The 14,417-nt window shown below is 36.7% G+C and overlaps 1 protein-coding gene across 5 annotated transcripts in view; it reads right to left on the reverse strand.

The window, feature by feature from the left end:
- CDC14B (cell division cycle 14B) overlaps window positions 1-14,417 on the reverse strand; it is a 101,231-nt gene that overhangs the window by 40,511 nt on the left and 46,303 nt on the right. For all 5 annotated transcript variants that reach the window (XM_082842606.1, XM_082842603.1, XM_082842604.1 and 2 more), the window contains exon 4: window positions 12,022-12,114. In XM_082842606.1, the coding sequence (XP_082698732.1) occupies window positions 12,022-12,114 (93 nt within the window). The remainder of the gene's footprint in view (window positions 1-12,021; window positions 12,115-14,417) is intronic.

Raw genomic sequence — 14,417 nt, forward strand, 5'->3', positions numbered from 1 at the left:
AAGACACATATTAAACAAACTATCAAAAATTAAATACAAAGAAAAAATATTAAAAGCAGCAAGGGAAAAGCAACAAATAACATACAAGGGAATCCCCACAAGGTTAACAGCTGATCTTTCAGCAGAAACTCTGCAAGCCAGAAGGGAGTGGCAGGACATATTTAAAGTGATGAAAGGGAAAAACCTATAACCAAGATTACTCTACCCAGCAAGGATCTCATTCAGATTCGAAGGAGAAATTAAAACCTTTACAGATAAGCAAAAGCTAAGACAATTCAGCACCCCCAAACCAGCCTTACAACAAATGCTAAAGGAACTTCTCTAGGCAGGAAACACAAGAGAAGGAAAAGACCTACAATAACAAACCCAAAACAATTAAGAAAATTGTAATAGGAATATACATATCGATAATTACCTTAAATGTAAATGGATTAAATGCTCCAACCAAAAGACATAGACTGGCTGAATGGATACAAAGACAAGACCCGTATACATGCTGTCTACAGGAGACCCACTTCAGACCTAGGGATACATACATACTGAAAGAGAGGGGATGGAAAAAGATACTCCATACAAATGGAAACCAAAAGAAAGCTGGAGTAGCAATTCTCATATCAGACAAAATAGACTTTAAAATAAAGACTATTGCAAGAGACATAGAAGGACACTACATAATGATCAAGGGATCAATCCAAGAAGATATAACAATTGTAAATATTTATGTACCCAACATAGGAGCACCTCAATACATAAGGCAAATACTAACAGCCATAAAAGGGGAAATCGACAGTAACACAATCATAGTAGGAGACTTTAACACCCCACTTTCACCAATGGACAAATCATCCAAAATGAAAATAAGTAAGGAAACACAAGCTTTAAATGACACATTAGACAAGATGGACTTAAGTGATATTTATAGGACATTCCATCCAAAAACAACAGAATACACTTTCTTCTCAAGTGCTCATGGAACATTCTCCAGGATAGATCATATCTTGGGTCACAAATCAAGCCTTGGTAAATTTAAGAACCTGAAATTGTATCAAGTATCTTTTCTGACCACAACACTATGAGACTAAATATCAAGTACAGGAAAAACACTGTAAAAAATACAAACATATGGAGGCTAGACAATACGCTACTAAATAACCAAGAGATCACTGAAGAAATCAAAGAGGAAATCCAAAAATACCTAGAAATAAATGACAATGAAAACACGACGACCCAAAACCTATGGGATGCAGTAAAAGCAGTTCTAAGAGGGAAGTTTATAGCAATACAATCCTACCACAAAAAAACAAGAAAAATCTCAAATAAACAACTTAATCTTACACGTAAAGCAACTAGAGAAAGAAGAACAAAAAAACCTCCCAAATTTAGCAGAAGGAAAGAAATCATAAAAATCAGATCAGAAATAAATGAAAAAGAAATGAAGGAAACAATAGCAAAGATCAATAAAACTAAAAGCCGGTTCTTTGAGAAGGTAAACAAAATTGATTAGCCAGTAGCCAGACTCATCAAGAAAAAAGGGGGAAGACTCAAATCAACAGAATTGGAAGTGAAAAGGGAGAAGTAACATCTGACACTGCAGAAATACAAAGGATCATGAGAGACTCCTACAAGCAACCATATGCCAATAAAATGGACAAATTCTTAGAAAAGCTACAACCTTTAGAAAAGCACAACCTTGTGAGACTGAACGAGGAAGAAATAGAAAACATAAACAGATAAATCACAAGCACTAAAATTGAAACTGTGTTTAAAAATTTTCCAACAAACAGAGCCCAGGACCAGATGGCTTCACAGGTGAATTCTATCAAACATTCAGAGAAGAGCTAACACCTATCCTTCTCAAACACTTCCAAAATATAGCAGAGGGAGGATACTCCCAAACTCATTCTACAAGGCCACCATCACCCTGATACCAAAACCAGACAAAGATGTCACAAAAAAAGAAAACTACAGGCCAATATCACTGATGAACACAGATACAAAAATCCTCAACAAAACACTAGCAACCAGAATCCAACAGCACATTAGAAGGATCATACACCATGATCAAGGGGGTTTATCCCAGGAATGCAAGAATTCTTCAATATATGCAAATCAATCAATGTGATACACCATATTAACATACTGAAGGATAAAAACCATACAATAATCTCTATAGATGCAGAAAAAGCTTTCGACAAAATTCAACACCCATTTATGATGAAAACCCTCCAGAAAGTAGACATAGAGGGAACTTACCTCAACATAATAAAGGCCATATATGACAAACCCACTGCCAACATTGTTCTCAATGGTGAAAAACTGAAACCATTACCCCTAATATCAGGAACGAGACACAGATGCCCACTCTCACCACTATTCTGGAAGTTTTAGCCACAGCAATCAGAGAAGCAAAAGAAATAAAAGGAATCCAAATCAGAAAAGAAGAAGTAAAACTGTCACTGTTTGCAGATGACATGATATTATACATAGAGAATCCAAAAGATGCTACCAGAAAACTACTAGAGCTATTCAATGAATTTGGTAAAGTAGCAGGATACAAAATCAATGCACAGAAATCTCTTGCGTCCCTATATATTAATGATGAAAAATCTGAAAGAGAAATTAAGGAAACACTTCCATTTACCACTGAAACAAAAATAATAAAATATCTAGGAATAAACCTACCTAAGGAGACAAAAGAGCTGTATGCAGAAAACTAGAAGACACTATGAAAGACATTTAATATGATTGAAACAGATGGAGAGATATACCATGTTCTTGGATTGGAAGAATCACTATTGTGAAAATGACTGTACTTCTCAAAGCAAACTACAGATTCAGTGCAATCCCTGTCAAACTACCAATGGCATTTTTCACAGAACTAGAACAAAAAATTTCACAATTTGCATGGAAACACAAAAGACCCCGAATAGCCAAAGCAATCTTGAGAAAGAAAAACAGAGCTGGAGGAATCAGACTCCCTGTCTTCAGACTATACTACAAAGCTACAGTAATCAAGACAGTATGGTACTGGCACAAAACCAGAAATATAGATTAATGGAACAGGAAAGAAAGCCCAGAGATAAACCCACGCACATATGGTCATCTTATCTTTGATAAAGTAGGCAGGAATGTACAGTGGAGAAAGGACAGCCTCTTCAATAAGTGGTGCTGGGAAAACTGGACAGCTACATGTAAAAGACTGAAATTAGAACACTTCCTAACACAATACACAAAACTAAACTCAAAATCGATTAAAGACCTAAATGTAATAAGGTCAAACACTATAAAACTCTTAGAGGAAAACATAGGCAGAACACTCTATCACATAAATCACAGCAAGATTCTTTTTGACTCACCTCCTAGAGAAATGGAAATAAAAATAAACAAATGGGACCTAATGAAACTTAAAACCTTTGCATAGCTAAGGAAACCATAAGACAAAAAGATGGCCCTCAGAATGGGAGAAAGTATTTGCAAACAAAGCAACTGACAAAGGATTAATCTCCAAAATATATAAACAGCTCATGCAGCTCAATATCAAAAAAACGAACAACCCAATTAAAAAGTGGCCGGAAGACCTAAATAGACATTTCTCCAAAGAAGACGTACGGATGGCCAAGAGGCACATCTATTAAGATGCTCAACATCACTAATCATTAGAGAAATGCAAATTAAAACTACAGTGCGGTATCACCTCACATGGGTCAGAATGGCCATCATCAAAAAATCTACAAACAATAAATGCTGGAGAGGGTGTGGAGAAAAGGGAACCCTCTTGCACTGTTGGTGGGCATGTAAATTGATACAGCCACTATGGAGAACAGTATGGAGGTTCCTTAAAATACTAAAAACAGAACTACCATACAACCCAGCAATCCCACTACTGGGCATAAACCCTGAGAAAACCATAATTCAGATAGAGTCATGTACCACAATGCTCATTGCAGCCCTATTTAAAATAGCCAGGACATGGAAGCAACCTAAGTGTCATCGACAGATGAATGGCTGAAGAAGATATGGCACATATATACAATGGAATATTACTCAGACATAAAAAGAAACGAAATTGTATTATTTGTAGTGAGGTGGATGGACGTAGAGTGTGTCATACAGAGTGAAGTAAGTCAGAAAGAGAAAAATAAATACCGTATGCTAACACATATATGGAATCTTAAAAACAAAAAAAGTTCTGATCAACCTAGGGGCAGGACAGGAATAAAGATGCAGATATGGAGAATGGACTTGAGGACATGCGGAGGGGGAAGGGTAAGCTGGGACGAAGTGAGAGAGTGGCATTGACATACATACACTACCAAATGTAAAATAGATAGCTAGTGGGAAGCAGCTGCATGGCACAGGGAAATTAGCTCAGTGCTTTGTTACCACCTAGAGAGGTGTCATGGGGCAGGTGGGAGGGAGGAGATATGGGGATATATGTATACATATAGCTGATTCACTTTGTTATACAGCAGAAAGTAACACAACATTGTAAAGCAATTATACTCCAGTAAAAATGTTTTAAAAAAATTACACAAGTCATCATATCTCAGAGTTAAGTATAACAAAGGATATTTAAATTCCAACCCAATAAACCAGTAAACTAGTTTTTTGACAGAATTTTCAGTATTTTTATTTTTTAACATCTTTATTGGAGTATAATTGCTTTACAATGGTGTGTTAGTTTCTGCTTTATAACAAAGTGAATCAGTTATACATACACATATGTTCCCATATCTCTTCCCTCTTGCGTCTCCCTCCCTCACACCCCCCCATCCCACCCCTCTAGGTGGTCACAAAGCACGGAGCTGATCTCCCTGTGCTATGCGGCTGCTTCCCACTAGCTACCTATTTTACGTTTGATAGTGTATATATGTCCATGCCACTCTCTCACTTCAGTAAACTATTTTCAATTATTCTTCATGGAGAAATGTCACAACGTTTCCCATATTTAATTATTTTCACATCAGCCAGATGACACAGTCATCCCAATGCCAAGAACTTGATTGATCTTTTTAAAAAAAAATCACTCTATCCAGATTAACATAGAATTTTCATGAATCTATGCAAATTGGAAACAGGTTTAAAGATTCAACTGCTGAATAAAAAAGGTGAACAGGGAAAAGATTATATATAATAAGCAATTTTATGTGATAAAGTAAGTAAATAAGATAAAATCACTCTCACAGCTCCTGAACAAATACCCGTAAGAAAAAAAAAAAGCATAAATCTCTCTAAACAATTCAGATGGCCTTATATTTCAATAGTTTTAACTTCTCAAATTACTTTTATTTGTATGTATAGTATGCTGGTATAATGATGCTCAATTTAGATAAAAGGAAACTGGAACTCTAGAGTAGCAAACACATCTTTACCAAGGCCAGACTAATAAATGTGAGGGAATTGGCCTTGGGTATAAGCACACATGGATATATTCTATGTGAGTGGCAGGGACTTTTTTAAGACAAAGCAAAAATCTTGAATATTTAAAATAAAGGCACCTCATTTGTAAACACTGGCAAAAACAAACTACTAATTATAAATACTCTTGAGTTATATAAAGCTGGCAGGCTACTACTTTCTAACCTCTGGTGTTAACTGCTCACCCAAGATCACACTGCTTGTTATTGATGGAAGAGGGCCTACTGCTCAAGCCTTATTTAAAGATAAGAAACCACACTGTGTAAAAGAAGTACTGAAACAAGAATAGGATCCAAAATTACACAGAACTTAACAGATCTGCAATCAAAGATCATAAATGGTCAGAGGGGCCATTTCTCTTTACTCTTTCCCAAGACTTGTTAGCCCCTAGCAAGTCTCACAGGCAGCTGAAATATCAGATAGGCTCAGTAAGGTGAAAAGGGAAGTAAAGTTCTGATGAATGATGGTGATGACAGCCAGCTGCCTCCACCACAGGGCCTTTGCCTATGGCAGGGGGCCATGCTGGCCCCTTTCTGTGGCTCTGGTGCATCTCACATTGCCTGGTGTCTGGTTGCTATTTACCTCTGCCTGGTTGCTGTTTGCTCTGCCTTTCACAGGTACCCAGGAAGGGTGTTTGCCCAGGGATGGGTGTTTACAAAGACTTTGGCCATCCCACCGGGTTCTGTCTTCCAGTCTCCGTTGCCCTGTCTAGACTGCTATTTGCTGAACTGGATTCCCACCCACTGCTTCCAGATTCTCTCCCCTCAGCATTCCTTGTCTTAAGTTCTTGTCTAATGCCTTCACCCTGTAGCTACCTTAACCCAGCATTGAGTACTCTGAGTCCAAAATAATTAAATCATTAAGAAAAATGGACAACAGGTTCAAAAGATCATCGTTAAGTAACAAATTAAGCCCCTGAGCTCTTTTTACAACTGTTGAAGCAATCTCAAATTCAATGCAATTTAGGATTCTACTCAGATTGCTGAGTTAATATATTCCTAGAATTTGATTAGTATCACAGTTTTTAGTATAAGTGTTTACAAGGTAAACCATTCTGAAGGCTATAAAAATTGCATAAAATAAAAATATAATACAGTGATACATTTTAAACAGGGAATCTATATGTTACCACAATTAGCTCTACCAAAGTAATCTACTGAACATCATAGGAGGGCAAATTTTCAAATTATGTACCAACAGTCTGCTTGTGTCATTTATTTTACACTCAGGATGCTTTAACCACAGAAAACTGTTAGAAACAATGGTTAATTTCCCAGGCAAGCCCTCAAAAGTACATTTAACCTATAGAAGAACTAAGTACTATGTATCTATAGGAAAATATAAATGCTGGGGCAGTAAGATGTAACCAAAGTTGATAATCAGTAAGATACAATGGTAACTTTCTTGTTTTTTAATATAAAAAGCAGATTTAAGGTGTAATAATGGTAGACAGAACCAAAAAAAGAGAAAGAGAATGACGTCTAGTAAATGCTTAATTTGTGCCAGAGAGTCTACCAAACTGAAATTAAAAGCTAGCTCAATCTGAACCTAAATCCCTAAACTTCATCCCCTATACAATGGCCTCTTCCAAATAACTGTTCGCAACTAGGTATTAATGTTTGCACCTACTGGCGCAGTGGTTAAGAATCCACCTGCCAATGCAGGGGACACGGGTTCAATCCCTGGTCCGGGAAGATGCCACATGCCGTGGAGCAACTAAGCCTGTGCACCACAACTACTGAGCCTGTGCTTTGGAGCCTGTGAGCCACAACTACTGAAGCCTGCGTGCCTAGAGCCCGTGCTCTGCAAGAGAAGCCACTGCAATGAGAAGCCCGCTCACAGCAACAAAGAGTAGCCCCCACTCGCCGCAACTAGAGGAAGCCCGCACACAGCAACGAAGACCCAAAGCAGCCAAAAATAAAATAAATATATAAAAATAAATGAAAGTCTAGTTGTAAGTTCAGCTATTTCAATTCTTGATTTTAATGGCTGCTGTAACTAAAAAAGATACATTACCATGATACGTAAATGCAAATGCAGGAATGATTACACTTACTTTTTTAATCCCATTCAGCAATGATGTGCATTTGATTAGTAAATGTCCAACTTCCCAAATGCTAATCAGGTGTTGGGAAAGTGCTGCACATTTTTAAAATGTTTAGCAAATGAGTTCAAAACCCAATGAAACATTATTTAAATGACTTTAAATAGGGTTTTAAAATTTCGTTTTGTGGCTATTCATGTAATACTTCAAAAACTGGTGATTAAAGGGAAACGGCCACTCTTTCTGCCTTCTCGGTAGGAAAATTCGTTTCAGGGTAACCAAAGAGCCCCAACTGAATGAGGGAAAGCTCAATTTCCATAAAAGTAAGCCAGCTAATAAGTGAAGGAGGAATGAAATAATTAGAAAAACGTTATACTGAAACCCTAATAAAATTATTGATTCAGGCAAGTATGATCAATTGTTTAAAACACCAACATGCACGGTTGATGGGGAACTGAATATACAAGCAGTTCCAAAATAGCACCACACAGAATGCTTAAATCATAAGGAGAAAACAATATATTGAAGGGCTTTGATGGTTGGCACCTAATCCAGTGGTGCCATTTTTAGCACCACTAATGGTAATTTAGGTATTACGTGTCTTCTTAGGGGATACAACATACACTACTAATGCGCAAGCCTATAGGTAAAACTTCCAGTTCACAAGAAATACAAAGAATGGAGAAACAAGTTAAACAATACCACAAAGAAGAAACCAGAGAAATTCAAAAGGTGGAACTTTCTACAAGAAAATAGGTCTGGCCTCTTTATAAAAATCAGTGTTAGCAAAAAAAGGACCATGTGTGAGAGAGATTAAGGACACTACCACCACATGCAATGTGTGGTCCTGGATGAAATATCGGTTTGGACACTTTGGATCAATTGAGAAAGACGAATACAATCTGGGTATAAAGATGATAAAACATGTACTAAAGTGAAAGAACAGATCACTAACTAAAAAAATCAGGTGATAAAATTATACTGGTGAATGTATCTTACTTCTATAAATAAATATAAAAGTATTTTTAAAGGAAGTTTTTCTAAATTTCTCAAGGGTACAAATATGGGTTTTGCACATGACATTTTTTTATAGCTAAATGACCAAGTTTCAAACTTTTATTTTAGAAATACACTCTCAATCGTGAATTTGTTTTGAAAAGCACTTACTTTGCCACTTAGAATTTCACCTTTACTTGAAATGACAGGTTAAGTACCGCCGCCCCAAAATCTGGCTAGGAAACAGCCACTGACTTATCACAACAGGGTAGCAAACTTATTATTTTGTAAAATGATATGATTCACTTACTTTTTTGTTAAAAAAAAAAAAACCCAAAAAATCCAGTTATCTTTTATGTCCCTCAACTCTTTTATGGTGAGTGGTACAAAAAGATTTTTAGTTGCACCCTAATTTGTTACCCAAGAATCTACCATTTCAGATAGTTGGCAAATCCATTTGCCAGGCCACATAAACTGTAATATTTAGAAATACAATGTATTTGAAAAGTATGGGCATGTCAATCCTATTTTAAGTATTTGAGTATTTTAAGTATTTATAAAGCCTAACCTCTTCTGTTTTTAAGGTAAAATAATAAATATAATTACTAACACTTTATTCTCTCACTCTCTCCACATCCCCTATTAGGTCCTTTTCAGTACACAAGAATGAAGGGAGAATAATTCCTTTCAGAGGCCCAGAGTTTAAAAGGACAGAGTCAGTCCTTTTAAATAGAATCAGTCCATTTGCAATACTTCCATCCTGTCTGTACTTCCTCCAGACTTTGTTTTTGTTTTAATATTACTACACCATCCTCTAAGTCAGTCATTAAAAAGACTTATTATCTCCAAAATTCCTCAAACAACTCCAGAAAAGGTTATCAGGCCTGAAGATCAATTTTGGGGGAATTCTCACTCATCTCTACAAATCTTTAATCAGAGGATCCAATAGACTTCAACCAGATTAAACCTACACTACTTACTTACTTTTGATGTTTAATCTTTTGGGGTATCCATATCACGTCTTGACACTCCTTTCCTCCTATTAATAAACCTCCTCTTCTTAGAAGTTTTTCTCCTGTTTCCCCACCTAGCATCATTACAGCTCCAAGCTCCTACTTTAGCTAGCCAGTCATGGTGCAAAGACATTTACTACAGCCAAGAGCTGTAAACCTCCTGCCAACCTGGCTTCTAACTGAACAGAGGAATGAGCTCAAGTTCATTCCTTGAGTCCAAATCGCTTACCTGGCACTTTCCTAACCAATCAAATCAGTGCTGACCTGGGAGTGTAAAATCCTGGAAGGATTTCTAAATGTAAAATATATTAACTGTAGAAAAATAAACTTCTGCATGCCAAAATACAACCACAAACAAAGTCAAAAGGCCAACACCAAACTAGGAACAAGCATGCTAACACATTTTCCATCAGTATGCCGAGGGGTTACTGCTTTTTCACTAGCTATAAAAAAACAACAGCAACAAGATCTAAAAAGAGAGATTTCTTATCTGTAAAATTATCAAGTGTTTTGTTTCTAAGACAATACTTGGTTTGCATGATGCCCACAGCTACCCTCTAAGAAGGGGTTCTTTCACACTGAACTTACCATATCTGGCTACTCAAGACCCCACCATTTTAGGGACATCAAACCTAACAAAGAAAGAGAAATTACCGACTCCAGTGCAGCCCAGGCAAGCTCTGTGTGCTCTGATCAGGAGAACATTCTCTTAAGTGGAACTGCTTCCGCCATCCAGATTTTCTCCTGGGCAGTGTAATGACTTTTACTGTTACACCAGGGCCATTTCTCCACGGTTCCCTTTAATACTTTATGAACACCAAGAATTCTGGCTGTGTCCCTTTTCCTGTAAAGCTGTCACAATTTACTCTAATCCATGGCATTCCTCTCCCCAGTGACTGGCCAAGTAATGGGACCAATTACCCCAGTGAAAACAGCTACCTTCTCCATTCTTTTTCTTGGGACCCTGCAGAGGCTCTTTCCACCCACCCTCCCCCCTCAGGATTTTTGCTGCTAAGTACAATAAACATCAGGAGAGATGACAAAAGCCAAAAAACAAAAAGTCCTTATCTGGGTAAGCTTAAAAAAAAATCAATTTTTAAGAGATATAATCTACAACCTGTGTTTCATACAGAGATGATAATAAAACTTAGTTATCTCAGAAACATTTCTCTCAGTTACTTTTGTGAGCACAAATATAAAAACAAAACCCAAAAAGGCCTTAGTCATTGTTAATGATGTAAACGTAGAAAAGGAAAACTAGAAAAGGAAAACGTAGAAAAGGAAACTACCCAACTTTGAGGTGCAATTTCAACTAGTACCACCAAATTTTGGTCTTATCATTGTAAATTACAGACGTTCAAACTACATGTCAGAAAATTTTAAAAGAAAGCATGACAGAACCAAGTAGCAACCTGGGACAAGAACTTACCTCAAGAACTCCAACACCAATCCTTGTTTTTTTGTTTTTTTTTTTTTTTTGTGGTACTCGGGCCTCTCACCGCTGTGGCCTCTCCTGTTGCGGAGCACAGGCTCCGGAGGCGCAGGCCCAGCGGCCATGGCTCACAGGGCCCAGCCGCTCCGTGGCATGTGGGATCCTCCCGGACCGGGGCACGAAACCGTGTTCCCTGAATCGGCAGGCGGACTCCCAACCATTGCGTCACCAGGGAAGCCCACCAATCCTTTTTTATCTGGAATAACTACTCGATATTCTTCTCCACTGAGTAGAACAGCTAGCTTCCACACCACCAAAAACATGAGGACCACCACTCTGGAGGACCTCTTAGTTTATTCAGGAAAACCTGTTACTTAGGTACTCCTGAAGATGAATGCAGGCACTAGATAAAATCTGCCTCTAAATAACCACTTTCCATGATATTTACAAATAAATGAAATTCATAACTCATGAAATACTGGCTATTCCAAAGCATACTTCCAATGACCCAAAAAGACCAACCACTCAATGTTGTATGTAATCTACACAGTATGTAACCCATTTTCCTACAGTACCGACATGCCATGTCCTTATGGCATGTTTTGGTGCATTTAGAATCACACCTTATTTAGGAAAACATTGCCTGTATTCAAATTATACAGCACTCTTACCTCATGTGATACACTTTTGATGTTTTTTGTTTTTGTTTTTGTTTTAAATCAATTATTGGTCCTGATTCCACCTTCACAACTTTACTAAATGGATCATGAGTTAATAAAAACACAGATTTGGGGCATTATTTTCTAACCTTAAGTGCCGTAACACATAAAAAGGTTTTCACACTAGTTGGTCAATTTTTTAAAAAATAAGACTTTTTTAGAGCAGTTTTAGGTTCAGAACAGCAAAACCGAGTATAAGGTACAGAGATCTCCCATATACCCCTTCCCCCCTCCATAGCCTTTCCCAGTTGGTCAATTTTTATAAAGCAAAACATGTTCTTTCTGGAAAGAAATCAAGATATCTAAGAAAACGTAATTTCAAAATTTCAACCACAAATTTAAAATACCACTGTTGTATGTATTTTCACTAATACGTTAGAAAAGTAGTTAAATACTTACCATATAACATCCAACAAGGAAAGCAGCATTTGCCTGTTTTCTCTGATCAGGGCCAGTAAAATGAATAATTTTCTTCCTCATCATTGTAATGGACTGCATAAAGATAAACAGCTGTTAGTATTTCCTTTCTAATTTCAAGTTTTCTAAAACTTTATTTTGTGATTAAAATAAATTCCAAACCTCATAATGTTGAAGCATTCATATTAGCAAGACTTAAAAAGATAAACTTTGATACCCAAAAATACCATGTACCTTCCCATAGAAGACACACCCTTGGAGTAGAACAAATGTACAATTAAAGGGTGGGAGAGGAGAAACCTGAAACTAATATGATATCATAAATCAACTACACTTCAATTTTTTAAAAAGGTAGGAGAGGAGCTACGAACAGATACACTTTAAGTATAGACTACCTCTGAAAGAATACATAAAAAGCTGGAAAAGGTAGTAGGAGAGACCTTTTCTTTCCTTTTCCTACTGTCTGACTTTTTTTGTTAATCTCTCCCCAAAACCTTTAAATTAACATCAAAGGGTATAAGAACGGGCAAAAATAATTCATTCTGTTAGAAATCAGGATAGTGAATGGGGTAGGGAGGGGTGGAGTGAGGAGGGTGGTACAGAGATAACCCAGAGAGCACAAGTGGGCTCTTCTGGGGTGTTGCTAATGTTCTGTTCTTGTTCTGATGATCCCGATGACTATCCATGTATATTCAGTTTGTAAAATTCATTGAGCTGTATATTCACGATCTATACATCTTTCTGTATATACATTGTGCTTCAATAAAAAGTTAAAAATAAAAAGGATATGGAATTTAAAAACCAAAGGAACACATGATTTATTAGCTCTTCCTCACCTGTACTTCACTAATGTGAGTAGACACGTTTCAAGTAAGGGTAAGAAACAGGATATATTCAGTTGAATAAGCACAGTATTCTTTTGCTTCTGTGAGCCAATGTTTGGGTATTTCAATGATGAATGTTACATATTTTCTTTTACTTGTTTACATAGAGTAAGAAATCCAAGTTGATTTAAAGAAAAACAACAACCCAACCAGCCCTCAAGCAGCATACACACAAGACACTCTTAAAAGAAATTCTCAACACACTTTTACCTCTATTAATTGAATAGGAATTAAGTTTCAGTCAGGTGGGATGGTCAACACTGCAAGCTGCTCTGGTAAATAATTTTTTTTTAAAGTTTGAAAAAAGGACAAATATGTTCTTGGTTGACCCAAAGGATAAAAGGATGGCCAAGTATGTTTAAAACAAACAAAAAACTTTCAAAATTAAAGTAAAGGAACACCAGTAGGGGAAAAGGAAATTATTTTTAGCTTCTCAGCCCTGTATGAAACAAAAAGCCTGCCACTGGCAACTGGAAAAATGGGATGGGGGGAACATAAATACCCAAGGCCACAAATGCTTATATTCCTGTTCCAGGGAGGAATAAAGTCCAGAAAGAAGAGTCTCCATCTCTGTATACATCTCTAGTGAATACAAATTTAATAGAAAAAGCAACGCTGCAACTTCCTTTTTACATATTAGTAACTTCTGACAGATGCTTCTAGTATTTATGGTGTGGAATTTTAAGTTTGATGTTCAAGGGGAAATAGATCTGCCTTATTCACCCATACATTTTTAGTATAATTTAATTTTTAATTGAAAATGAATTTTATTTCTGTGTAGTAGTTTAATAAGTAATCAACTGAATAAACTTTTTTTAAAAAGCACCTGCCCCCCCAAATCCAGTATTTCTACTTGAGAATATACAGTGACTCTTAGAATTGCTAGCAGTATATGAACACCTTTTATTGTACATGACCAACAATTCAGAGTTTTTTTTAAATAAATGAATAAGGTCTAAGTTCAAACTAATAGTAATACACTCTTACAATTCAGTGATACAGTCTTAAAGACTGTATGCTGTCTGCCCTTGCTTCTCTGCTCCTTAATCACATGCGTAAAGGGTCATAGTGAAGAGTCACAAGTAGTACAATATCATGCGAGATTCAAGGCATAATGAAATAAAGTAAGATGAATCCAATTTCTCTTAGTTTTCCTAACACTCCTTATCAAAGTGAAGGCAGAAAGAACAATGACCAAAGGAAGGAAAGCTCCTCTTGTTAGGTGACAGTTCCACCGGCTCAAACAATAAGCGGTTCACTTTATTGACCATCTGAACTTTGGCTTTTCAAGTATATGAGCATCACCAATCCAAACCAGAACCAAATGACCCAAACTTAAGCCATTCATCAAAACTCTGGAAAACAAATAGATATACTATGACTTTATAAAACAATAAACCACATGTATGTCTCAAACACCACTCCAGTGAAAAACATGACATTTCCTTTTTAAAAACAGATTTCCCTTCCTCTCTGCAAGATGAGGCTAACAAT

The sequence above is a fragment of the Leucopleurus acutus genome, assembly GCF_964270905.1.
Source record: "Leucopleurus acutus genome assembly, chromosome: 7".
NCBI classification, from domain to species: Eukaryota; Metazoa; Chordata; class Mammalia; order Artiodactyla; family Delphinidae; genus Leucopleurus; species Leucopleurus acutus.